Source organism: Vidua chalybeata, chromosome Z, assembly GCF_026979565.1.
Source record: "Vidua chalybeata isolate OUT-0048 chromosome Z, bVidCha1 merged haplotype, whole genome shotgun sequence".
Taxonomy (NCBI): Eukaryota; Metazoa; Chordata; class Aves; order Passeriformes; family Viduidae; genus Vidua; species Vidua chalybeata.
Window position 1 is genome coordinate 33,905,855 of NC_071570.1, and position 27,940 is coordinate 33,933,794.

Below are 27,940 nucleotides of genomic sequence, written 5' to 3' on the forward strand. Positions count from 1 at the left end.
ACTATGCTGTGATTTTTGAGAGCTGGCACATTCAGTATGCCACATGTAGTATGACTACAAAATAAATTTGAACAAATAGAAATTTGTATTTTTGGCAGTATTGTCATCTGAAACATAAGGAAAAAATGTGATGCATTGATGCATTTACATTAACAAATGCCTGTTCTGAAATAGGAAAATTTATGTCTCTGCAAGTAACAAAGGGAAATGAGTTTATTTTATATATGCTGTTACATTTAAGGCTCAGAATTGAGAGACTGATTTTAATTTCATGTAGGAATTTCATGTAGGGCATCCACAAAGACACTAAAAAGTCAACAGAACCAAAAGACAGCAACATGTTAATATGCTACTGTTTTTACATAGCAGGGCAACCTGAAATTGATGTTAAAATATCCAGCTCTATGAAAACAGATGTCTTTATTCTCTCTGCTCCACAGATAGATTTTTCTTTAATGGCTATCAAGTAGGTAAGTGCTTCATGTATTTCTCTTTGTTTCCTTATGACTTTTTGGTAGTCGTAAGGAAATATGAATTGAGCTACATGCTACATGAATACATGCTGAGCTGCAGTCTAGTCTGTGCACAATTTGCAGTGTAATTAACATTAACTTTAGGTACGTAAGCACTAATCTATGTGTGAGAGTTCACTGAGTTAAGCTAACTTGCATGAAATATGTATGTAATATATGGAAGTACTGAGAATCCACTTCTTAATTAATGTTTGCTTTCTTTTTGTGCGTTACCTGAAAAGGCTTAAGTATCACTTGTTTGTGAGTAGCTCCACACAGTCATTTGAGCTGTCTAGGGCCTGTGTAGAGCACATTACTTGTTTTATTTTTAAATCAGTGAACCCCCACTTTTAAAAAGGGACTGTGTCATGTTCTCTTCCTCTGCCTGATCTGGATGCACTGGAGCTTTTGCTGTCTTGCAATGATTGCTTTCTAAAGCCTGTGCCTTAGGTAGTTAATTTTCTGCAGGGGTACAATAGCATTTTTGATGTGCAGAGCTGCATGTGAATAGCCAGTATTAAAAATCTAGCATCAGGGCCAGAAACTATTTTGTAATACAAGGCTTGACTAACAAAAAGTACTGTTTACTGAAGTGAGTAGCTTGTTTATTAGAGCAGAAAACTAGGAGTTGCTGAAACCGGGAAGACATGGGAAATTGGAACTACAGAATGGTCTCTGCCTTGATTCATCTACTTATTTATGTTACCTCTGTTCCAGCAGAAAACCAACAGAATTGGATAAAAGAAATCTGTTGTAGATTTTTTGGTCCTGCCCTATTCTTACTTCTATAAAAAGCAGCATTTTTTTCATTTTTTAAAAGCTTTCCGTGCGACTTCTTAAAACTCATTTTTTGTTAAGACAAAAATGTTTCTCAAATGTTCTGTTCAGAGTGCATGGTAATGTGATATGAGTGCCTAGGGAAATTCAATATGGTACTCTGAGATAGTACTTTGCTTTTTCTCTTTGTGGGCACTGAACCCATTCCTATAATCACACTGCTATCGCAGAGGAAATTTTACTGAACTAATAATCATCTTGCGGTTGAGACACCACCACAAGCATTTCACTGCTGAAGTCAGCTGCGGTGGAAATGAGCCTCCCTCCCCTGATTTGGCCCATAGCAATGATCTCTCAACTGCCTTCATCACAGAATTTAATGGAGAAATGGATCCCCTCCCACGCATTAGCATGAAATCAAGCACCCGATCTTGGAAAGAATCTGCTAGCAGACCAGCGGGCCGCCTGGCGCGGGTGAGCAATCCCCCCCACGTGCCGCTTCCCAGGGCAGGGTGCCTGTTGATTCAATTGGAACACCTCATCCCTGGGGTGTAGCACTCAGTGATATTCAGCCTAGGGGTGATGAATACATGGATAGCTATGCTTGAATCCACATTCCTGGAGAAGGGGTGCAGTCTCCTGGACAGCCAAAGATGGTAAGAGTTTTTAGCTACTGTTACTATGTAAGCATCTAGGAGTACTACAAATAGTTCCCAATAAAAAAGCCTAATCAAATTCCTCCTACATTCTTTGGGATATGTCAGTCCTTTCAGTAGTCGGGTTTTGAAGCCCTAGCCTCCTAGGGTTTAAAATTGGCAATAGCAAAAGGAAAAAACATTCCCCCCACAAACAACAAATGAACAAATCCCCCTGAAGGAATGAGGCTACACCATCCAGAAGATTCTCTTTTTCTTCGAGTGCTCATTTTGGTGGACCCTACGAACGCATAGTATATGTTGATACTGAAAATAAAAACTTGACCTTTATCATGCAGTACCTCTTAACCTGGGATGATGTGACTGAATAAGCACAACTGGGGAATAGCATCTCTTCAGTATTGAAACGGTTTCCTTTGGTTGTTTGGATGGAAGCATTGACTGAAGTGAGTTAAGCACTGATATTATTAGGCTATAGAACACTGCAGAAAAAAACTAATTGGAACTTGATGCCATATTCCAAAGTCTCTTCCTACAGAAGAATGTATCATGAATGTAAATGATATTTAAAAGAAATTATTTGAATACTGGCTCAGCTTGTAAAGAGAAAACTGTATTTACTAGGTGGGGTATAAAAATCCAGTGAAATAATTCAGGAATCTTCACCTTCATGATGTTGAATGCCTCTAGAACTTTTAGATCCTCAGGTTTCTGAATGACTCTCCAGCCTGCTGCAAGTGTTGGGGATGAACAAAGTGTGCCTATTCATTTACAACGTGGAGAACACCCAAGCTAATGAGCAGGAAATGCTGAAGGGTATGGCTGACAGTTCTGCCACATGATCTGCAGTGTAAAGTGTTTGAAAACTGCAGGATCATTATGTCAGTATTTTTTTGAAGGGAAAACGTTGTTGTGAAACTGTAACTGAAATTTCTCCCTTTGACAGAATAGAAGATCAAGGTTTTGTTCTTTCATTTTAAAAATTATGTCTGTATTGGAAGAGGAGTGTTTTGTAGTGTTGGAGAAGTATTTTTCCCTATGTGTGGTCAGTGGAGAAATCCAAAAAGTATAGGATGTTTGCTTTCTTTGCCAATATTTGTTTTCAGTATCAATTTATAATGGCAAAAATGATGACATCAAATTCTTTAAAAACAAATCCATACAATCTGGTTTTTGTTTTCACTGTCGTAAGATATCAGTGATGAAGTCTGTTTCTAATAACTAGCTAATGAGCCACTGAAATAGCTCTTGTTGCTGACATTCTTTCTGGGATGATCAATTAAATTCTCCAATATGCTACAGTAAAAAAGTAGATCTTGTGTGCAACCAACACAGGAAATGTAATGAGCAAATTGCTCTTCCACTTGTGGTGGTTCTTACAATGAGACTAATGAATATTGCAGAAGTTTGGAATGCAGAATAGGACTAGTATGACTTTTCAAATATATTTGGAATTTGTGGAATGGCAAGCATGAGCAATCTTGCTTAATTTTTAACCCCAATGTAACTGGAAAAGTATTTCTTTGACATTTTTCTTGAGTTCTGACTCTGCTGACCAGAGATACAAAGTACGTAGTGCAAGTATATGGAGAAGGTCTTATTCTGCTTTAGAAGGATTAATAGTTTCAAATCAAGATCAAAAGAATGTCCAATATATGTAGCATGTCATGCATCTTAATCTACTTTAAGCATATAACACTGACCTTCACTTGACATGTTAGTGATGCAGAGGAATTAAGAGTTTAGATTTTGTTTGAGCCTCAAGGTAGTGTTAGTTCTTGCTAAAATAAGTCATCCACAATATGCACTTAAGGGAAATTCAAAGCTATTACAGCAGATGGGCTGCCAAAAATTGTAAGTCATCTATGACAGTCTAATAATGTTAAATTCTTTGAATATATGTAAAAATGGGGAAACTTGCAGGTCTAATTCCTGAAAATGTGGGAAGCACAGAATTTTATGAGAACACTAATGATCGAGTTGCACTGCCAATTCACACTGTTCTTTGTTATATGTAATTTATTTTAGTGGGCTGTTTAATTGTTGATAGAAGTTCAGCAATTTCTCCAGGAATTTTTTTTTTTTTACCCTCAATTAGATCCTGTGTGGCAAGGTAACCTTTTTTTTTGTCACTGTTTTTGTCTAGCCAGGTAGCACCAAATTATTTTTAACCAGAAAATTATGAAGAGGACTTTGCTATCCTAAAATGCCACATATGAGCTGCTTTTGTTTCCCAATTAAAAGATTCATTATAGCACAATAATGCAATGCCATCATGCTGCTTCTTGTATGTAGACTTTTTCAGTTTGTTTTTTTTGCTGTTGGTCTTTCCCACTGCATGACTTTTCTGATACTTCTGAACCCACAAAGCTTTAAAATTATGGAATGAAGTCCAAGTCATATGCTTGATATAGTAAAATTTTGCTAAAATATGTACTTCTACCACATTTTCTGTGCTGATAGGTTTGCTAAGTAAATTCTTAATTTGTTGGTTCAGTATTATTTCAACTGGCATCTGTGGTATATCAAGCTGTCCCTGAAGGATTTTCTTCTGTGTTTATCTGACACACAAGAAAAATTTTTGTAGGAAATGCCACTGAATAGTATGGTTGATTGGAGGACAAAATATATTGCTATTAAGCTGGAATGTAAGGTTTAACAGAAGAGAAAAGCAGGAGACAGCAGGAAGAAGAATCATGATACATTTGTCATTAAAATACTTCAGTGTGCCTGGAAGGCCAAGTAAGTTTGAATGTTTTTACAGTGGAGTTCATATGTATGCTTAGTGCAAAAATATTTACCTGGTTTCATATTGTTGAATGGTGTGCTTATTGCTATCGATGTGATTTTTCTAATGTGAACATTTCCAAATCAATTTATGGTCTGTTGGCACTTCATCTTATTTGTAGAAGATTATTTTTCCAAGGATTTTTATTGGGAGAGGACTAAACTGTTTTTACCATTTAAGGCTGTATAATGTCCCCAGCTGAAAACATCTTCAAACATTTAGACTACAGCTTAATAGTTCATTTTGATTCCTGTTTTTGGACACAAGTCAAATATGAGACTTCTCAGCTCAGTTGTGTCCTCTTACAATAAACTACTTTAAATTGCTCTAGTTCCCTTGTGCTTGATGGACATCACAATCATGTCCTCATATTTTTTGATGCCTTTAAAAGCAAAACTAGCTCTGAAATTTGCATTTTGTTGTTACTTTAGACTATGTTTCCATGCAGAATGGCTTTCTTTTGAAGTACATATAGGCTGAATCAGTGCCACAACTAAATTCCAAATCTGAACAAAAAAAAAAAAAATTATTGCTTTTCTTCTAGTGTATGGAACTTAGACTCTTGGCTGCTTTACACACATTGCACTGTGGCTTGGATTATGTTGAACTTCAGTGGTATTTTACTAGAAGTAATACATTAATAGCAACATGTTCTTCCCCCTTCCTGCTAATTTTCCTAGGGTTTTTTCCCTGCTCTTTCTCTAAATTTTACATTAGCCTCAACTTAATGAAGTTAGGCACATTTAAAAATAGGTTTAATAAAATTTATTTCTAAGCATGAACTTAAAAATAACCTAATTTACTGCTAGTGTCAGTTTGAAAATTTAGGCAAAAGTGCATTAGTTTTGGAAATCACAGTTGACCTCCTAATATCCAAGACCTTTGAGAGATTTTTTATTAGGAAAATTATTCAAGATAGCATATATTCTCTAGAATTTCTCATTATTTACCTAATTTTAAACCCTAGGCCTAGATATTTTGTTCTTTTCTATCAGATTATTTCTGACTTTGAAGAGAGAACACTTAATGCTTTAAAAAGTCTGAAATATTTTAGTTTCCTGTGGTGAGGAACTTAGAAAATTCAGTAGGAAAAACAGTAGCTGTTATAAAATTTTCAGATTTGATCAGTGTGATTAATAGTAACAGGATAATTTCTGCTTCATCATTCTGCCTAACTGGTGAGTCTTGAGGAATGATCAGTCTTATGCTTTTTTTAATATGTTGCTCCATATTGCTTAATTTGGGTTTCTTGGTACACATCAGTTGAAGATAGTGACCTGACACAATTTGCCTCTACTCTGTTCCAGGAGATCTAGGGGCTTGTGCTTTTCTTTGGGCACCAGAAATTTGGACTTGTCAGAGAATGCAAACAGCATTTTTTTCTCATTTATATAGGCTTTATAAAATGCTTGTATACAAATGAGTAGAAGACATTTTTTTGCAGTAAGTACTTCAAAATGTCATCTTTCTGCTCTTGACTTGCAGAACTGGAAGTGACTGCAGTATTGGAGGATCTCCTCTTTTAATTCCTTTGGTTCAATATCTATCCAGAAGGTCCCTGATACTTCCTGCTCAACTAGATAAGTCCAAGCTAAATTGTCCAAGGTTGTAAGTGGAGGTGATGCCTCACTACCAGCTCTTACTCTGTTGGGCTGTGGGATTTGGAGCAGAGTTTTTGCTTCCTACTATCTATAGAGGTAGTGTTTCTAATATAGAAGTATTTCAACACCCTGTTCTTCTCTCTGTTCTGCAAACTTCTCATGTAAAAGTTCATCTATGCGCATGATGATTCTACCTCCAGGTGTCAGATAAGGTCTGTGTGCAGTACACTAGGAAACCAAGGTGTAATGTCTCTTTCCCTGCTTTTATAGATTGCCATTTCTTCCTGATTAAGCATTGATCTCTTTAAGACAGAATTTGTGATTGTATGCTTTTCTGGCAATAATCTTGACAGCATAGTCTTAAGAATTTCTTGTGAGGATGAGGAAACCTGATCAATTATACATTTCTTCAAATAAAGAGGCCTATATTATTATTACTTAAGAAAGTAAAATTCTACCAGTGCTTTTTCAGTGCTTTACCAGTGATTTTTGACGTTTTAGAGTGGTTAGTTTTTTCTGATATCCTACACTTTGTAACTTTATTCCAATAACATAATCAAACTGTGCTGGACTTCTTAGTCCTTGTATAAAATGGTATGATGTATTCCATGCCTTGTTGTATCTTTTCATTGTAATAAATTGCTTCGAAGAATTACTCGTGAGCTGTGAAAGCATCCTTTTTAGTGAAAAATCTCTGTGGCATGAATAGAACTGTGTGCATCTTTTCTCATGCTCTGTATTTCAAAAATACTGATTTAATGATATGTAGCTGATTGGCAGTTGCTGAAGTGTCACTGTTTCAAGTTTATTATGCCTTTATATTACAAAGCCACAGCTTCCAGTTCTTTATTACAGTTCTTTAGTAATCTGCTTTAGTAATCTTTAGGAAAGTGAATGTAAAAATTTAAGATACTTGAAACAAAAAGTTGAGTTAAAGCCAATACACTGCTTTTACAACTAATCCTCTGTCTTAGTCTCTAAAAGACAACTGTCTTCCATTTCTTAAGCCTGTTTTTACTCATTGTCTCATTTTGAATTATGCTACCAGCTACAGATTGCTTATGTTTCTCTGATAGACTCTTATCATTATAGTAATTCTCCTTGGTCCTCAGTGATTTTTTCTCTCTAGCCAGCAAAAAGGAGTTTCCCAGGTTGGCAAGATTAATGCTGAACTAAAATAAAAGATAAAATTTTAGTTCCTGTAAGAAGCAGTGAATCAGTTCTTACTGAAGTGTCTGCAGCCTCCTTAGAACATGTATTAAATCTCCCACAGCTAAGCATTAAATCAGCTGAGGAACCAGGCATCCCAGAGCTGTGTTCCGTTATCTGAACAACATGTTAAATGTATTTCTGCTTGGATTTGTGATTGTATTCATCAACATCAGGTGTATTCTTAAGTAGCAGTCTGTTGCTTTTTTAAATGACAAAAATTTTTATGGAACTGTTGCATAATAATTATCTGAAAAAAACAAGACATTCATCACACTTTCAACGAAAGCAGTATCATTGGGAAACAGATTGCACGGGAAGGGCTCAGGTGGAGGGCTTCTTTTAAAAGTGTTAGTTTTCTAGAGCTGACTGGAGGCTGCACCTACTCAAAGGAGAAAAACTTAATTCCCCTTAAAAGGCTTTCAACAGTTCTGAGACCAGGGAAAATAAAAAAAATCTGGCATAGTGATACACTCTTGTGGATTGAAGTGTTTCATGCCTCTTAATTGATAAAAAGTGGTGGTTGTTTCACCAGGAGAAATTTCTTGACTTGGGCTGTCAACACCACAAAGCAGGCACACTGACATACCCATGAGTCTGCATAGCTGTATGGCAGGCTGTTTTGTGAGCAAAGCCACAATAATGGGTGTTTTTACAAAAAAATAAAGCTGGTTCTTGCCAACTTCCATTTTCACCTAAAAAAATGTTAAAATTCAGCCATGGCTTTTCAAAGGTAACATAATCTGTGTGTCCAGAATTTGTCTACAGAATATTTTTTACCATTTATTTGGGTTTTTTTTTTCCACCTAACTCAAAAAGATGAATTGCATTGGTCAATACTTACTAAAAAAAAAAATCATGTTGGTGTGGTTGTTGTGTGAGTTGTTTTTTTTTTTTTTAATTTGGTTTTGTTTATTTTTTTTATCAGTGCAAATTCATGAAAACAACTATTTTCTGTAGTTGACACATTTCTTTGTAGGATCTATTCTCTTCCCTATGAGCTGAAAATCCCCATCTCAAACTGTGTTGTGTTTCCCAAACTTTCAGGCACTAGAAGTAGAGCATCTCTTGGCATTCTCTTTAAAATGGTTTAAAGGCTGTTAGTCCTTGATTTATGCATGCTTAGGAATAATAAATTTCAGTTCTGATTTTTCAGTTATAAGTGAACAAAATAGCCAATGGAGTTTTCATCAGCAAGATGGCAGCTGAGAAGCTCCATGTAGGCAGACATGCCATATGTAGGCAGAAAAAATATCCAAACTTGCAACTGGAGACAGGAGAAATGTGAAATGCCTGTGTTGGAGCATGAGATGTTTTCAATGGCTGAAGTTTCTCAAACCTAACTCATTAAGAGTTTGATTGAGGCTAAACCTGTTCTGCATTCCAAGAGGCTCTCATTGATTAAAATCTGAAGAATTTTTAATGGTACTTGAGATTCATATGCTTTCCTCTAATTGTATATTTTGGATTAATGTTTTTGTATGGGTTGGTCTGTTTCCTCCCATGGTAGTAATGTGCTGTGCTAGCCAAGTAAAACTGTTATACTGTATAAGGGGGTGGGAAGAGAGGTTCCTGTGTATATTCCCTAGGGTCTTTTGGTCAAAATAGGTATTCTCTTGAAGTTTCTCATTTTTTGTAAATATATTGTACTGGGAAAGTAAGAGGAAAAGGCTGTATAAGACTGAAATAATTAATAGGGAACTTAATGCATAAGAGATATTTATAGCCTGCAATTATCTAGTATTTCAAATTCAAGACTGGAGACTGGTAATGCCATGAACTGGTAATAGTCTATTGGATCTCCCATTTGTGATTGCACTAATACTGGTATAATTCTTACTCCATTTTCTGGTGTTGAAAGCAGTCTTCTCTTTAGTGTTCTAAACAGAAGAATTCTTTGGCCAGAAGGCTTGCACAGTCCGCAAAATCAGACTGTGCTTGTTCTGTCCACCTCCTTCAATTACCTAAATCCTCCGATTACTTCTTGTTGGATTGTGTATACTGGTAGTGCTGTTTGGATGTTAAGTGCATACACTGTTTCTATTTTAGTAACTTCTGTTGCATCAGTTTCTACTCACCCTTTCTTTCCTTATCCCCTGATAATTTTATGGCAATCAAACATTTGTTGGTTTGTTCACTTCTTGGTTTGGTATGCATGAGCAGAGAGCAGCAGGGATTCCTGAGCAGATTTAAAAGTCACAGTTGAAATTGTATTTTGCCTCTTAATGTATTGTCACACTGTCATGATGGTGTTTAATTTTGCTTTATCGTATTTTGCAAATTAATTCTAAAAGTTTCTTGTTTGTGGCTTCCCCCGCCCCACAAATGTCAATGGGTCCTTTTTTTTTTTTTTTTTGGGTTTTTGTTTGTTTGTTTGTTTGTTTGTGTGTGTTTGGTTTGTTGTTGGGTGGTGGTTTTTGGTTGGTTGGTTAGTTTAGTTTGGGTTTTTTTTGGACAGTTTTTTTTGCTTTGACTGATACTTAACAATCTTCTTGTACTTACTATTCTATCTTAGCTATGAACTTGTTCAGTAAGACCAGACTTTATAGAAAACAGTCTGGACTGCTGTCCTCAGAGATTTCTCCTCTTTTCTCTCAGATTTGATGTCAAATGTTAGTTTTGAAATTTTTCATGAGAAGGATCAAGACCTGTCTTGGGGCTTAATCTCAGAGGAAACTTTGCCTCAAGTAAACATTAGTTATTTCTTCTTCCCTCAAAACACTTAGAGTTTCTCTAGGTTACTTTGCTTTTGATACTCAAGAGAAACACAGAGCCCAGGAATGATTTTCTTTTATTTATGCTTATGATGCCAAACAACTCTGAAAGCTTTGGATGAAACTGGTTGGGAAAAATACACTGGAATTTGCCTCTTTCTGTAATGTTGTTGATACAATGGATGGAGGAATTCAGATCTTGTTACTTTTTTCAGGGGTTTATTCAGTGGTATCACCTGAATCCCCCTTGAGATCTTCTGGCTGTCAGTGCATGGGGACACATGTCTCTTGTTTGCGTTAGGCTGTTCCTATGCTTTTTTCAGCTGTGTTTCAAATTAATTTGTGTTTATTTTAACTTAATAGATTCTTTTGTAAAATACAGAAGTTTCACAGAGCACGATGGGTCTTACTCTCTTAGTGTACTTTGAATTTGCCTGCAAATTTTTACAGTAGGACAGCAGCAGTAACTTTCCTTGTTCTTTACTTTTTAAATGCATGGAATGCAATGCAAGTCTTCATTTACATCCATCTAGTGTACAGCTAGATTCCTCTTTGCACCAAATATATTTCTCTAATTTTTGCTCTTGACCCATTCTGGCATGGGGCTTAAAAATGTCACTCTACTGTTTCAATAAGTCCTCTTCTTGATATTGTTACCAAAATAGCCCTATGTGTGCCATGTATGTTGAATACTAATGTCCAAGGTCTTGTGTACTTGTGAATAGTTTTTGAGGAGAAAAAAGAAACAAAGCATGCTGTTGCATGCAGATGGCATGTAGTTGAGTAGACAGCTCAGAAAAACATCAAAGAACTCCAAGTGGTCTATGTGCTTCTTTCTTCTTTTTTTTGTGATCCCATGTGAACAGAACAGAATTATTCATTCTATGCTGAAACCCACCTTATAGCCCACATAAATAATGGAAAAGCTTTTTATGTTTTGACTCAGAAACTGTACAGGGATTACTTTTAGCAAGCCTGAATGCTCAAAGGTGTGATTTTTGTTTAGTAGTTGTTATTTGTGTGGGTTTTTTGAGGGGGGCATATTAAGAAAAAAATGTATACATCTTTTATCCTTACCAGAAATTAGAAGTGACAGGAAATGCCACATCCTTAACTTTTGCACATTTGGGTAGTGCTGCTACTGCATTTTTTGCTGGTATTTTCGATGATTCTTCAGGCTTTTTTTAGTGTGATTGTGTGTCCTTAAGTTGTGAAACAAACTGTTTGCAAAAGGTTTCATTCATCTTTTTTATTGCCTTTTTCTTTTGCTGTTAAATGTGAACGGATGGGTGGATTGAATGAGTTAGTCTTGTGCAATAAGACAAGTGGAAAGCAAACTATCAGAGAGGAAACAACTTGAGCAATAATTCTACACTTGTTGGAACTTAGAAGTGTCCAAAAGCCCACTTGGAGCTTGATTTGACACTGCAGTGACGCAAGTGATTGTCTTCTGTTCAGAGTACCACCTGTGCATGTGCTTATAACTGTTTGCTGACTCAGCTTTGGTTTATCATAGCTGTCTGCCATTTAATTTTATGTAGGCTTTTAAATCATACTACTTCACTGAATATCTGAGTACATCTAGAACTTGATATTTATTACTTCATTCTTTCTTCTAGTGTGAATGTAAGGGAGAATCATAATTTGGTTTTGATTTTATAGGGAGTGGGCAAGAGATTAAGGTCAGAGAGGCTAATTTTCCCTTTTGGATGTGAGGTTTGTGGTTTATTTTGGCTGATGGTAGGGAAAGGACTCCTGTTGCCTTACAGCTTCTTCCAGGGAAGTTATGTCTTTGACTGCATTTATTGAATTTTTATGATTCCTGAACTTTGGGTCAAGCCTTCATCTAAGAGCAGTTCATCTGATATCAGATAAAACAAATTATCTCCTGCAATTTGACCCACTGTAATTGTATTATCATGACCATGAGGTCTTTTGAAATTATAGCTCTGAATGGCAGCATCGTATTTGGCCTGTCAGAGTCATCCAGTTCTTTCTTCTTAACTGTATTTCCTCTAAGCCTTCTCTGTTGTTAGAAGAGTTATCAAATATATTAAAACATGAATATGTCTCTGTCATTTATCTGGTTTTAGTACTTCTGTGTCTTATGTCTTGTTCATCTGGGACTACAAGGGATGTTGAAAGTTTTTTTAAGGCTATTGCTTCTTTTGAGGTTCCAGAATCTGGCTACTCTGGGATACCAAGAAGCTTTTAATAGGGGTGGTCAACAATTACAACCAGTGAATCCAAATGTATTTCTTCATGGTCAGAAGGCAGAATTTGAGATTCCTGGTCTAGACCATATGTTGTTGCTTCATCCCTCTAATAGAGGAAGATCTATATTAACTACATGAAATTCAGCAAGGTCAAGTGCAAGGCTCTGCACCTGAGGCAAGACAATCCCAAGCACCTCAGGCTGGGCAGATAATAGGTTGTGAGCAGAGAAAAGATCGTTTTTTCTCTGCTGAGAAAAAACTTGGGGGTTCTGGTGGATGAGAGGCTGAACATGACCCAGCCATGGGCACTCACAGCCCAGAGAGCCTAAAGTGTCCTAGGCTGTATCCAAAGAGATGTGGCCAGCAGGGCAGGGGTGTGGTGCCCTCTGCTGTGGTGACACACCACTTGCAGCATCCAGCCCTGGGGTCCCCAGCACAGAAAGGAAATTGAGCTTTTGGAGTGGGTCCAGAGGAGGCCTGGGCATCTCTACTATGAAGACAGGCTGAGAGAGCTGGGCTTACTCAGTGTGGAGAAGAAAATGCTTCAAGAGATCTTATAGCACCTTCCAGCACCTGAAATGAGCAGCCAAGAAAGCTGGTGAGGGGCTTTTGACAAGGGCATCTAGTGATAGGACAAGGGGGAATGGTTTTAAACTAAAAGAGAGTAGATTTATATGAGGTGTTAGGAAGAAATTCTTTACTGTGTGGTTGGTGAGACCATGAAGCAGATTGTCCAGAGTGTTGTGGTGATTCATCCTAGGAAGTGTTGGGTGGGACTTTGAGCATCTTTGTCTGGTGAAAGGTGTCTTGGCCCCTGACAGGGCAGCAGGACCTAGATGATCTTTATGGTCCCTTTCAACTCAACCAACTCTATGATTTCTGTGAGGTAGGATATCACCAGGACTGTTTTCTCTTTAAAACTGCCTCACTTCCTTGAGAAATGGTTTTCTTCTGTCCTTTTTTATATTATCCTGTCTTTAATGCCTATATTTGTTGGTTTTTCTGCAGCACAGGCTGATATAAATTGAGGAGGAGTAGATGCATGTGGAGAAGGAGTGCTTTTGGTTTAATCTGTGGGCTGACCACTCCCTTCTTAGCCAGGTTAAACTAGAGGATTGCTTTATCCTGTGTGAGGAATGGTGTAGCAGGTTAGGAGACCTTGAGCCTTCCATTGGAGTTCAGATCGTTATTGGGATGGAGGATCTTGAGTATAGTGGTCACTGCTTAAAGAAGGTGTCTAGTCATGATGCTGGGATTTTTATCTGTGCCAAACATCACTCAGGCTGGCAGTGGTTACATGGAACTACTTTCATCTCTTTCAGTAGCCATGAAATGGACAGCAATCTTAGGTTTTGTCCTTATTACTAAAGTCATATAGATGAAGAGGAATCCTGTTTGGGTGGTTTTTTTGGGTTTTTTTGGGGGGTACAACTACCTGTACAGCAGAATGGAAATTGAGGAGTCTGCAACTTTAGCTCACACTGTGAAATGCATGGAATTTTGTTGTACTAATTTAAAGTTAAAGTATTAATACAGTTAAAATTTAGTTTATTTATATATGCTTCTCCCCAACCCCCCCCAACCCCACACAGTTTATAATGTCATTCTGGTGCCTTGTGTGCTTTATTACTTGCATTCAATTATTCCACTGCTGTTCCCAGTTGTTTCCTATCATTAACATTATGACTGTCTGTTTTGTGTCATTGTGCCCCCCCTTCACATTATCTCTTCAAGGTTTGAGGTCTTTCTGTGCTTGCTTGATCTCAGGCAACATCAGAGCTATGAAACCTACTATGTGCAAATTTTATTTTTTTAATAAACTCCTTGAGTTTTGTCAACAGCTTCAGATGATTAACTAATCCTCTAGATGTGTGTACAAGTACTAGAAGTCTGTTTGTTCAAAGATACCTTAAATGAAAAATAAATAGTAAAACGAGACCATATCTGTAAGTAAAAGAGGGGGGGAAGGGAGCAGAGTTAAGAGTTGAGCTTTCAACCTTAATTCTGTATTTCAAGAGTTCTGAATGCTTGGTTTGTTAGCATTAGTGCTGCACTAACTTAAAATATTTTTCCATGAGTGTGTGTGTGTTTAACCAACTAAGCATGAAATCCCTTGCTTCTGTTTGTCCCTATTAAATAGCGGCAACAAAAGAAACAGACAGGAGATGGGTCCAGAACAAAGCAGAAATAATGGAGTATTTCACTCCAAAAAGGAGAGTGAAATGAGAAGTACAATGAGTAGGCAAAGACAGACTCAACAGCTGGAGGCAGTTTAATGTGTTGTAGAGAGTACTAATTCAGGGACATTTGCTGCCCAGATCTTCAATCTGTGATCTCTGAGCAGCACATATATCCGAAGTGTTTGGCCATCCCTGCTATAAACACAATATGCTTTTCCTAGAAGAAATCTCCATAGGACTTTAAAGGGACACTGTCTAGGATTGTCAGCATAAATACTGATCTTCCTAAAACCCAGAATCATCTTGTTGGGTTGGAAATCTGTGAGGAGTAGAACTGGCTAGTTTCTTCCCTTAACTCTTAAAAAATGATTATACATGCACAGACAGCATTCATGCACACTGACAAATAAAATGAAAGTAACAGTGCTGCTGCATATTTCAAAGATTTCTGCAGCCTGCAGCTCCTATTATTCCCAGTCTCCTGGCTTAATCCATCCTTTTTTTCAAAAACTGACTAAATGAATGCATTTTTTAAAGGTACCTTATTGTTTTATTTTCAGTACTTAAAAATATGTTTGTTCTTTAAAAAAATGAACTCCTGACTCTCCCTGCCTAGCTCTCTTTTCATGTCTATTTCCCCCATGCAGTGGCTATAGTTTTAAGTGTGATATTCTCAAAAATTATGAAAGCTGACAATTTGACATGTCATTTCCTTTGTACTAAGTAAGGTCTTACCCTAATAAGATGAGAAGGCTCAAAAAAATGTTCAGTTTTTGTTGCTAGCAGTGGGGTCTGAATACATGACCATATCCCAAACAACCTTTCAGTGACTGTGCCAACTAGCTCTGCTTGATCCTGTATTTGCAGCAGTCCAATGTTTTATTTTCTGTCTGCTCCAACACTTCCTCTAAGAGACACTGTTTGGGTTTAGAGTTTGTTTTGTAATACCTAAAAGGCATGATTTTATTGCCCATTGAGCAAATCAAGTTTGGGAATCAATGGAGGAGGCTTCCAGGTCTATATCTGGCAAGTTGCTTTGAACTTCTTTTATGCCTTTTGGGTTGACTAAATGGAGTGGAAAGTATGCTGGTTTGGGAAGGAACTGACCACTAGTTGTGAATTAAGCAACTCTCTCAATGTTTTTGATATATTTGTGTTTTGGAATTCTGGAATTACTTTTTCAGTTACTGATACACTTTTCTTGCAGTTTTGTGGTTTTTAGAGTGCATTGTAATATGTGACAACATCTTAAACAATGTGTAGCTGTAGTCCATGGTTATAAAATATTTCAGGACATATTTCCTGTATAATGAAATACAGAATATAAGATGCAATTTCATTTGCATGATCTGTGACTTCCGAATTTTTTACTCCCCACAGATACTGGGTAGCTGCTAGATGCAGCTGCCACAGTTGTGACCATAAAGGTTTAGTCTCTATAATGGATGCTTAAATGGCCGTAACTTTGTTAGGGAGCAGGTAACTTTAGGCTGCTGAGAGAACAGGAAGAGAGAGATCAGACTATTCGTATAGTGATACTTCCAATGGGAAAGATGTTCATTGAACTTGAGTAAGGAGGGTTGCGAAACAAGTTTATAAAATCTAAATCTGTTATTACAAGCATGCTGTACAGTGTGCTCTAGAATTTCTTATCTCAGCTGCTGCTAAGTGCTATACACAATAGCTTAAGTTTCAGTAGCTTTTTGAAGCTAGAATATTAAAAAATTGTTTTCATTACAACTAAACCAAGTTACTGAAGGAAATTAGCCTAGCAGGAGGACAAAGTCATGAATACAGCAAAGATAAGGGAATCATACCAAATAAAATATAAGAGTGGTCTGGGGGAGTCATGTTCCTGTCTTCTAGAGGTCTGTCTGAAATTTTCATGCCTAACTCTGCTTAGTAGTGAAGGATAAGTGAGAGGATGATGAGTCTACATGTGCTACTTTGGAGATGCAATCTGACCCGGATTTTTGATCATGTATTTCATCCACAGCATATAAAGATTCTCCAGTCTAAGTTGGACTTAAGGAGTTTGCAGTAGAGAGATCCTGAATTTCACAAACCTGCCTGTCACTCACAGGGCCTCCATATATGTTTTACAAAGAGCAGAAATTATCTTTCACAGAACTATATGCTATTAGATATTGTCAGAGCTTGAGTGTCATGTTTGGTTGCATGAGAACCAGCAGAGTGGCTGGACAGAGAGAAGCACAGAATTCCATCAGCTTGTCTATTCCTTTATGTTTTTCAATGTCACATCAAGAGTGTTGCAAAGATGCCATGATGACAGGGAAAAATGGAATCCTTTTAGAGACTGGCTATAGAGGGTCTGACACACAGCCTCAGGAGTTCTGGCAAGCTCTGAAGGATTTTATGTGGCCTTCAGCTTGATATCCATTAAGTGGAAGCTCTATTTAAAGGAGTTTATCTTTTTCAATGAACTCAATTGGCCTTTCTCACTTAAGTACCGCAGTACAATGTTTGCTGGGGCTTTGTAGAACCTGTGAGGTGAGTATAAACTAGTAAATGAATAGAACATCAGTAAATAAAGCTAGTAGGCAAGTTTATTCCTTTGAGCTATGGACATATTCAAGAGCAAACCTTCTTAAAGAAAATAATTTTTGAATCAAATCTTCATAGAAGCAAAGCTATTATTTCTAAAATCTGCTGCTTTTATTCTACTTAAATATTATTGTACATATTCTTCTTTTAAAGTGTTGCCTTTCACTCTTTTAAAAGATGCTGAAATAGTTTCGTAGCTTTCACTGAATTTATCTTTTGCTTCTTCAAAGCAATGAAAACTGTTTTGGCAGCATGTGTAATAGCTTACCATCTATACTGAAAGAATCCAACTAAAGTTCTGTGTTGAGTGAGCCGTCCTTTTATAATCACATTCTCACTGGACAACTTGCTCACAGGGTCAGACTCCACTGTTTGCATTAGAGCCTTACTGACACCAGTTCAGTTTCTCTGCTCCTCCAGTAGCCCTCAGTGAGAAAACCTGGGCAATTGTCAAGACAAACTAGGTTAAGGTTGTAAAGACTGGATTTCTTTTCCCACAATTGGTGCAGGACAGACTTGTAGTTAAGATGGAAATAAAGAGCTGGGGCTATGTAAAAACAGTATGTGTGAGAAAGGGCTGATTGCACAGACATGTTTTCCCTTCCCTATTAGAGCAGATGTCGTCCTTTGGTATAAAGGTGGCAGATAACTGGGGAAAAAGTTATTTATATCTTTGTATATTGAGGTGGCAGAAGTCTACCTTGGAAATTAGTGAGTAATTACGCTCTATACATAAAATATTAATTTCCTAGCTTTCCTGGAATTGTATGCTTTTAGATTTTTACATAAAAAGTTTCTAAATTGCATATAAACAAAGAATTGAAGAACTTAATGAAGGCCTAAAGGAGCCTTTTGGAAACTTGGCCTATTTTGGCAAAACTGTTTAAGAGAAGTGAGCAAAAATCTGAAGTACGCTTTGTATAAGAGATTTTTATTTGTTTACATTGTGATTAATTTATACTCCTCCAGGGAAAGTGAGAGATCTATCTGGTTTTTACTAGATCTATGTAGAGAAAGATTTATTTATTTATTTATTTGTTTGTTTGTTTGTTTATAAGCTGTTGTTCTGAGCTGAAATGCATGACAAAGCAAGCCCAGAAAGGATATTATTGGAGCAAAGGTCTCTGATTCTTTTCTGTGACAACAGGTAGAGCCTGGTCAGCAGCTGTTCAGGATTGGCTCTGATATTCACACCAGGCATTGCATGAAATTGGCACAGGAATTAAACTCATGCATAATCAACTGCAGAGCTGTATTAGGGCATGAGCCTGTCTTGTGGTGTGAGCAGTTTGTGCTTCTTGGGAAATGGACACACAGCTTTTTGATGTTTAGGTGAAAAGCTAACATATATACTTGTTTTCTTATAAAGTTGTTCTAGATTTGAGTTGAGGTGGTCTTTATTAATTATTGACAGTCAAAATAATAACTTGGAATAATAATTTGCTTCTCTCCAATGCCTTCAAGTTTATAAACTTCCTTCTTAGAAGGTTAAAGGAATAAAAATTTGCCAAAAAAGGAAACTAACCTCTTTCTTTTGTTTTTGTTTTGCCCTGCCCTGGCAGTGTTTTAGAGCACTTTGCTGCAAGGGACCGCCGCCACCACGACCTGAGTATGACTTGGTTTGCATAGGCCTCACTGGTTCTGGCAAGACAAGTCTTCTGTCTCAGCTCTGCAGTGAAAGCCCGGAGAATATTGTGTCTACCACAGGTAGGATGTTGCCTTTATTCCATGGTGTGCTGGAATATTGCCCAAAGATAACTCCTGAAACACATAGCAAAAAAGGCTGTAAAGAACGTCAGCTTACTTTCCTTGCTGTTGAAGGTACCTAATGGATCACTTTGCAGCTACCACTACTTTCTTTCAGTATTTGTTCACATGTTGGGGAATATCCATGAGAACATACAATTTGGAATATGTTAAAAGTCGAAACTGTCTGGTGTAATGAAGCAGAACCATAACATACAGTAGTACTGTAGTACTGTAGATGCACATTAAAATGTTTCTTTCTTCTCATTTTTACTTTTGATTTTTAAACAGTCTCACTATATATTGGAGAGAAAGGAGGAGAATATGCTGTAAAATAGAATAGGACATTGATGCTCTGAAACTTTAATTGTGATTTATTTCTGTACATACTTGGTCCATGCTGCCTTGTGGTATATACTAGCAACCAAATATGATTTTTTGGTAATAATCCCAGCTTTTTAGATGAGCAACAGGCTTGTTTATGTAGTAAGGGCAGATTGTGATCAAAGAATCAATTTACAGAAAGTTTCAGTGGTACTGAAGAGATGCATAAAAACAGACAGTACAACCACAGATAAGTGGTATCTTAAGTCCAAAAAAATTGAATAGGCACCTTGATAATGGTGAACCAGAATGTCTAATACTGAAAAGCATGTTTTGATTGAAAAAAAAAAAACAACAAAACAAAATCAAGCAACCAAAAAAAAAAAACAAACCAAGAACAAAACAGCATCAGAAAAACCAGAAACAAACATATCAAGTAAGAAGAAGGAATACCTGGCTGGGAAGTTCAGAAAGAGGGCAGATTAGATCATGGAGGTTGAAGAAATCAGGTTGAGTGGCTGCAGCAATTACTAAAGTTGATTTGCTGATTGAACTGATACTAAGTGTTGTGCAAGTACCTGGTGTTTACGGTAACATGGCTTCATACTGTAGCTGTGGTTCATGAGCTTGAATTTCATGACTGCACCTAAGCAACCCTAACTGTTTTTCAGTGAATGTTTTCTTAATTTACAGAATATAAGATTATTTAATACAAATATAAGTAAAACGTAAAACAAGTACAAGAAAGTAGTGTTTTTATTAACCTGTGAATAGTTAACCCGTGGCCTCTCTAGTGGTGTTATTGGCAATGCTAGAGAAATCTGACAGTTAGCTGTGAGAAGGTGGCTAACTCAAAAAGTTAGAGGGAAATTGTAGAGTAATGAGCCTTTTTAAAAATTTATTTTATCGCTTTCTTAAGCTTTATCTCTGGGATTAAAACTGATTATACTTAAACAGTTTAGACCCTGAAATAAATAGTAACAGCAGTAAAAATAGAAGTATAGAGCTATCAGAGAAAGAAATGAAAGTACCGCTTATTAAAAATTAATTTTTTTTTGTTTTTCTAGAGAGATGCAATAAAATGCTATTGTATAATTAGGTAACTTGAGGAATGAAAACCAACTCTGGAGAATACTAGGCAGGCAAACCTAAATGATGCACATCTAGAGTATTCAGCTTATAATAAATCTTCTTAAATGTGGCATATCAGACAATATTGTAGAGAATCCAAGAGTACAATTTGACAACTTCCCCACTCAGGTTTCAAGCTATGATGTGTATTTTTGCTTTTTTCATCAATGTCACTCAGGTCCATTCCATTTTTTCCCTTTTTCTAGGAAGAGTTTAGGATTTCTTTTAAGATAACAATCCCCAAAATATTTCATAATTATTCCCTTCAGATTTTCTTGTACTTTCCTCTATTGTATCTAGCAATTTCCTCTATTGTATCTGCCATAGTACTATAACATCTTATTGGTCTAACCAGGGAGAAAAAACATCTTGTTTCTCTTACATGATAGCTAATAAATGTGAAGTGAAACACATTTTCTCAAAACCTCTTTACTCAGTTCACAGGTATGTAATCATGTTGAAACTACTTGTGCTAGATGGAAATAAATTTAATGTCTGTCTGGATATTTTTTGCTGAAAGTGCACACATGATTTTTCCCTTATAAAGTATTATGTACACTTATATATATGTATGCACAATTTAGTGTATAATGCATTGATATGGCTGAGAGCCTTTCACATTCCCTTTCTCTTGTCTGTCTGAATTTTCAATTAAGGGTAAAGGTTACATTTTGGTCGTGTTCTTTTTTTCTGTTTGGTTGGATTTTCTATTTTTATTTCAGTTTTAAGCAAAAATCAGGCTAATAGAGGACTCAGATATTTCCAGTGTGCCTATGACCATTTTAATACATCCAACTAAGGTCTGTAGAAGGATCTTTCAGTTAATAACTGAAAGAATTAATAACCTCCATGCAACCAAAACCTATGAAGTTTAAATGGAAGAATACAGTGATTTGAATTGCACATTATTTTCAATGTCTCCTAAAATTTGCAGAATGATTACCACATATTAGTGGTAGTCTGGATTGTCCAGTTTAGCTCCAGATGCATTAAAAGATGATTTTATAGAAATATATTCTGGTAGAAGGTCTGGATGGAAGTTCTGTGCTAAATTTTGTGTGCCAGGTACTTGTAATTGAAAATTGCATTGCTTACCCTGATTTATTCTTGTTCAACTCTATGGCACCTCTCCACCTCTTACCCCCTTCCCACCCCTTATGACTGACTTTTAAAACCCATTGAAATAGACTGTCTCAAGCAAAATCCTGGTTCTTGATGAAAAAAGTTGGTTTTTTCTGAATAAATGCAATTGATTCCAAATGGCCCCTTTAGCAAATAGTGTACTAATGTTCTGTATTTCTCTTCTTAGGTTTTAGTATAAAAGCAGTGCCATTCCAGAATGCAATTTTGAACGTAAAAGAACTTGGAGGTATGGCATTTATTGCTTTGTTTATAAAACATGCATGTGTAAATCTCATCATAATTGTCAGTTGTTTTAAATTTTTAGTTATTTTAAATTTTAAAATGATAGATCAGTACAGCTGGAGTTAAAAATGTCAGCAGATAAAGCTGAGAAAAGCTGACCTCAAAGAACAAAGGCTAAAAAGCAGGAGGAGTGGAAGGTGTGTGGTGTATCTCCTTAATATAATTTCTTGGATTGCAGTGGTCAAGTTACACAGATATACAAACTGGACTGTAATTTTTGTATGGCTCATGTGGCAGCTCAAGAAGTGTATGTTCCTTGTGTTTATTGTATGTATAAACTTTCACTTATGAGAACTGGCTCAGGTAACTATGTGAACATTTGTCAAAACCAATATATTTACTGCACCACTGAAAGTGTTGCAAAGGCAGCCAGCTTATAATGAGTTGTGTTCTTTGGGAACTTTTCTCTTGTTGGATTTATTGGATTTTGGAGCAGTGGTTGTTTTATGGTTGTAGGATATTTTTTTAACTTTTCTGTATATAGGCAACCTGTTTGGCTCCCAATTCTGACTCTTGAGTCTCAAGTGAGGTTGTTTGTTAGAAGCAAGAAAACAGTCACCTGATGAGAGTTCTCATAGAGTCTAATGTTCTACTAATTTAAAACCCACTTAGATATTTTTTATATTCCTGAATTTCTGTATATCTTCTTTATTACTTGTGTAAGTATAGTAGACTTCATATTTAGGATATTTATTAGATTTTTCAATGAGCTTGTAACCTCTCTTGAATGATCTGGGGTAGAATTTGACTTGGTTCTTGAGGAAAGCTTTAGATCTAGTTACATAGTAGTTGTCTTACCTGAACTTGTTCCAAGAAGGCTTTGAGATAAGCATGTGTGGAAAGCTTAGCATTTCCTCTTTACTACCACTGGTCCATGGATTTAAACATACATGTTCCTGTTTGAGCATGTATTCTCTAAAAAAAAAAACAACCCAGTAAGTTTTCTTCCACTAAGGGGCCACTCCTCAGGGATAGTGTAGATACTGCTTGAGTGTGTTATGTGCATTATGTGCCCTTAGTCATAATGTCACTTTTTGGATTTTTTTTTTAAATAGGGTGAATCATTTGCAGTCTAATTTATATATTCTGCTACCTAAGCTATATGAAATATATAATTCATGTATTTTTTAATCAAGATTTTTTTTAATCAAGAATTGAACCTGTGTATTCTGTAGCAGTTCCTTGTTAAAGTCGGTTAAACTTTTCTGATCATATAGATATGTGTGTTTTGAGAAATCTTATCTTAGTGGAGAGTTTTGGCTCATGATGAGAATACTTGATTTGTTGTTTTCATCCATTTATGTCTTCTCAAAGACAGAAGGATTGTCAGAATTTTTTACTGCACGTTTTACTTCCTTTTTCCTTTGACCTATGCGTGTTTGCATGTTTGTATTTTAAAATTATGTAATCTGATCTCTTATCTGAAATATTGAAGAAAAATGCTAGTTCCGTTACCTTTTCATTGTCTGGTAAGAGAGCAAAAGCAGGCTTCCAAAAGTTTGTTTTGTTCCAAAAGTTGGTGGTCAGTAGCAGTGTTCCCCAGGACTCATGATGGGTCTCAGTTTTGTTTAATATCTTTATTGATGGTCTGGACAAAGGGATCAAGTGCATTATTGGTTTGCAGATGATGCCCAGTTGGGTGGAAGGGTTGATCTGGTGGAGAGTAGGAAGGCCCTGCAGAGGGATCTGGACAGGCTGCATCGATGGGCTGAGGCCAATGGTTCAACAAGGCCAAGTGCCAGGTCCTGCCCTTGGGTCTCAACAGCCCCAGGCAGTGCCACAGGCTGGGACAGAGTGGCTGGAAAGGACCTGGGGGTGCTGGTGACAGCAGCTGAACATGAGCCAGGGTGTGCCCAGGTGGCCAAGAAGGCCAATGGCAGCCTGGCCTGGATCAGCAATGGTGTGGCCAGCAGGAGCAGGGCAGGGATTGTCCCCCTGTGCTGGGCACTGGTGAGGCCACACCTCCAGTGCTGTGTCCAGCTCTGGGCCCCTCACTGCAAGAAAGACACTGAGGAGCTGGAGTGAGTCCAGAGAAGGAGCTGGGCAGGGGAAGGGTCTGGAGCCCAAGTCCTATGAGGAGTGGCTGAGGAAAGTCCTTAGCTGAGGGAGTATTTAGTCTGGGGAAAAGGAAGGTCAGAGGTGATTTTATCACTCTCTACAACTTCCTGAAAGGAGATTTTGGCCAGGTAGGGGTCGCTCTTCTTCCTGTCAACCAGCAACAAGATGAGAGGGCATGGCCTCAAGCTGCACCAGCGGAGGTTCAGACTGGACAGCAGGAAAAATTTCTTCATGAAAACAGTTGTTAAACATTGGAATGACTGCCAAGGGAGTCACCATCCCTGGGGGTGTTCAAGAAACAACTGGACATGGCCCTTAGTGCCGTGATCTAGTTTACAAGGTGGTGATAGGTCAAAGGTTGTACTCAGTGATCTTAGAGGTCTTTTCCAACCTAAATCATTCTGTGATTCTCTAGTCAGCATTTAACCTTTTAGCTGAGAAATGTGTTCCTGTTTGATGAAGGTAAAACCTGAGCTTTCTGGAGTAGGCATGGTTTTTCTCTTACTCCTATATGAAAATAAACCAAAACATTTTTCATTTGTCACCCAAGACATCACTGTTAAATTTTGTTTTGGAATTTCTGCTTCTGATGTTGAAGAGAAACCCATGTTTTGCCTGATTGCTGGGGATTTTTTGTCTTATTCCTGTCTTTTTGCCTTCAGTCGTTATGCTATTGTAATATAATTTCTCTTTACTGTAGTGTGGAGGTCTTGTCCAGACATTTGATCTTGGAAACTTGAAGGCATCTTTCCATAACAACCACTGCCTTTTATTACATGTTATTTACAGAGTGATGTTCTATATAGTCTTAATTTTTTGTTGCTTTGTCTTTTTAGGTTTAGGTAACAGAAATCTTCATATGTCATCATACAGTAACATATTTACAGACAGAATTTAAAACACAGCAGAAGTTATACTGCTTAAGGTTCTTCTATTCAGCAGCCAAGCATTTATGTGAAACAGATGCTGACTGTGTAGTATGCTTTCTGTTTCATTGAAGCAGTATTCTTCCTTGAGGTCAAAGATGGTGCTAGTTTATACTGTACTGGTTGTCTCCAAAGCTGATAATGAAGCCAGGTTTTATTTCTTTGTTTCTACAGGGATTGTAAATTTTCAGGCAAAATATACAGAACATAGTCTCCCTTCTTTAATCTGTTCAAGGACTGATTATCTCTTCATCCTCCTTTAAGATGTAAGGACAAGGAACAAAATTTGTTGTGCTCTCTTTGCATAAGTTTTTCTTTGAAGTACGTGATTCTAGAATATTAAAAATTCAACACAATTTCTGGTTTTTTTTTATAGTTTTTGTTTCCTAAGAACTTGCAGTCCTAAAAGAAAATAAAGGGTTTATCCAAATTGATAAATGGTAAATCTTTTGTTTAAAACCCTAGAATTTGATTCTGAAAAAGTAAGAATATACAGAAAGCTTTCAAATCTAACATTAGGCTTTCTTGAATTACTTGAAAAGAAAGTCTTGCTTTATTTGCTGGCCAAGTTGAACTGCCTATTCTTAAGTTGCTATTTTGCTATACCAATAATCCCTTCCTTGTTCCCAAGATAATATGTATATGAAATTATTGTATTGTCTAAAAGATTATATATATATATATATATATATATATATATATATATATAGTCTAAAAGATACTATGTATAATTTAAATTATTGTGGAGATGTGCCATGCCCTAGTCCACATTCTTTCAGAATATACTATTACCAGGACGGTTGGAAATATTTGTCTTTATTATGCAACTCAGCTGAGTAATGGTATGGAAAGAAACTACAGTTGTGATGATTTCCTCTTACAGTGCAGTAATTTGTTGTGGGAACAAAGGGTGACATTGTGTGTGATGAACACAGGAGTGGGAGAAGGCTAAAAAATAAGGCAGATGATAATGTTTGTTGTTCAGAAGATTCTAACAGTGTTTTGCTGAAAAATGTTTGGGATGCTGAATGCTGAGGTTGGTTCTCAAGATAGATAATGGAGGTGTAAAGGCAATAGGAAACTTTTTCTTTGCTTCTAACAAATTCCAGCCCGGAGATAGAGTGACTGAAAGCACAATTTATTTCATGTTTTTTTAAGTCATTTGCACTTGTAATGCTTTCAAACAGAATGTAAAGTTGTGGTTTAGATATTTATTCAGGTCTACATCAAGATTTAAGGTCCATCTTAGTCAACTAAGAATTTCCAGTTGTCTTTTTAGAATAAGTTATTTAATAGTTTAGTTTGGTATCTTGTAAATGGAGGCTTAGAAACTACAGATCAGTTGCTAAACAATGTGCCACGTCAAATTTAAAAGAATTATTCTGGATTTGAGCAGCTCTTCTTACAAAGTATAAAAAATACTAACAACATGCTATAGGTTTTAATAATGTTCCCTCTTTTATTTATTTAAATATATTGTCATATGTTTATGTTAGGTTTTGTGACACACCCTAAAGCTTTTTTCTCAAACGTAGAGACTACATGTTGTGTAGTCATATTGGAAAATTAATTTAAGACAAAAAATCTGTTAAGTGCTTAGCAAGAGTGGGGTGTTTAATATCAGGAATGCTCTTGTCTCCAGTTGGTTGAGCATGCCCAGGAAAAGAGATGAGAACTTGCCTCCCCACTGCTGTTACTTCTTAAGTTTGATTACCAAAGTCATAAATTCTTAGGCCAGCTAAATTAATTGTCTAGGTGACAGCTTGAGAAAAAATAGCTTTAAATAGGTTTGGTTAAACAAAGCATGCGTATTTTGCCTTAATTTGGAAGTAAAGAGCAGCAGAAAAAAAAGTAGGAGGAGAAGCCACACTGTTGTTCAGTCCAAGTTGAATGGAAAATATGAAATTCTGGAGAAGACAGCAATGGTTATCAGGTAGTATCTACCTGGTGAAAAAAATTATGGACATGGGAGAAAATAATGTTGCTTTATTAATTAGTTTAAAATTCAAATATTTTTGGGAAATTTCTCTCCCTTTGCTCTATGGAAGTAGAATACAGAACACCCTTCTAGCAACATAGAACAGCTAACATTTCATCAAGTTAGTCATCAGAAAACTGATTCCACAAGTAAATGCCAGCCTAAGTCATCTACAGAGGGATGAACTAACACAAAGCACTAAAATCTCCATCCTGTACTTGACTAAAAGGCACTTGACACCTCTACAAAATCTGGTTGTGGAGTACAGGCAATGCCATCTGCGACATAGCTGCATCAAACAGTTTACAGAATGTCTTAGCAGATGAAATTTTTAGATGACCCTGTTGAGCTGTCCACACTGTGAGTCGCACGGATACATTCCGCTTCCAAAAGCATTAAAGTTAGATCTGTTTGCTATCAATCATGCTCAGCCTGCTGTTCAAATGGTGCCTAAACCCAGGCTCTGTCACCTAGTTTCCTCATTTCATAGATAAGAAAGATCATTTATACCTGCTCATGGACCTCTTCAATGGGAGTCTGAGGAAGCTCTTATTCAGCATAGTGATCTTACCACTGTTCTTTGGAAATACTGTGCTTTTGCTACAATTGGGTTTTTTTACAGTGTGAAAAGACAACATACAGTTCATCTGGCTGCAAGTAGGAACCATGCAAGCAATGTCTATCAAAACTGTGTAAATAGGATAAGCAAAATACAGAATTTCCTAGTAAAGCTTTTTGTGGGTGTGGACTGGTTGTTTTTGTTTGTGAGATATTTTGTGGAGAGAAAAGCAGAATATTTGGTTTGCTTAAAAGTTTCTGCCTTCTGTTGGGCTTGCAATGCCATTTTCTTCAGGCAGAATCAAAGGGTAGAGTGTAGCAGCTTAGTTAAGCATCAGAAATGATACAAATATTTTAGGAACACCCCCCAAAGTTTTATCTTTGATTCTAGACAGCTAAAGCTTTGAACGTCTGTGGGCCAATTTGCAAAAAGGCTAAACAGAAATACACAGCTGTGGTAGACTTGCCACTTCTTTTGTATGACTATTAGTTTGAAGTGCCATAGAGATAGATGTGTTTTGAACTTTATTTGAGGTTAGCTGCACTGTTATCAAAGCTGTGTCTGCAGCTCAGGGG

General features: G+C 36.8%; 1 protein-coding gene across 11 annotated transcripts in view; it reads left to right on the forward strand.

Moving 5' to 3' along the window:
* The window catches only part of ARL15 (ADP ribosylation factor like GTPase 15), a 276,667-nt gene that overhangs the window by 99,865 nt on the left and 148,862 nt on the right, over positions 1-27,940 (forward strand). For all 11 annotated transcript variants that reach the window (XM_053969065.1, XM_053969064.1, XM_053969063.1 and 8 more), the window contains 2 exons: positions 18,781-18,925; positions 21,729-21,788. In XM_053969065.1, coding sequence (XP_053825040.1) covers positions 18,781-18,925; positions 21,729-21,788 — 205 coding nt within the window. The remainder of the gene's footprint in view (positions 1-18,780; positions 18,926-21,728; positions 21,789-27,940) is intronic.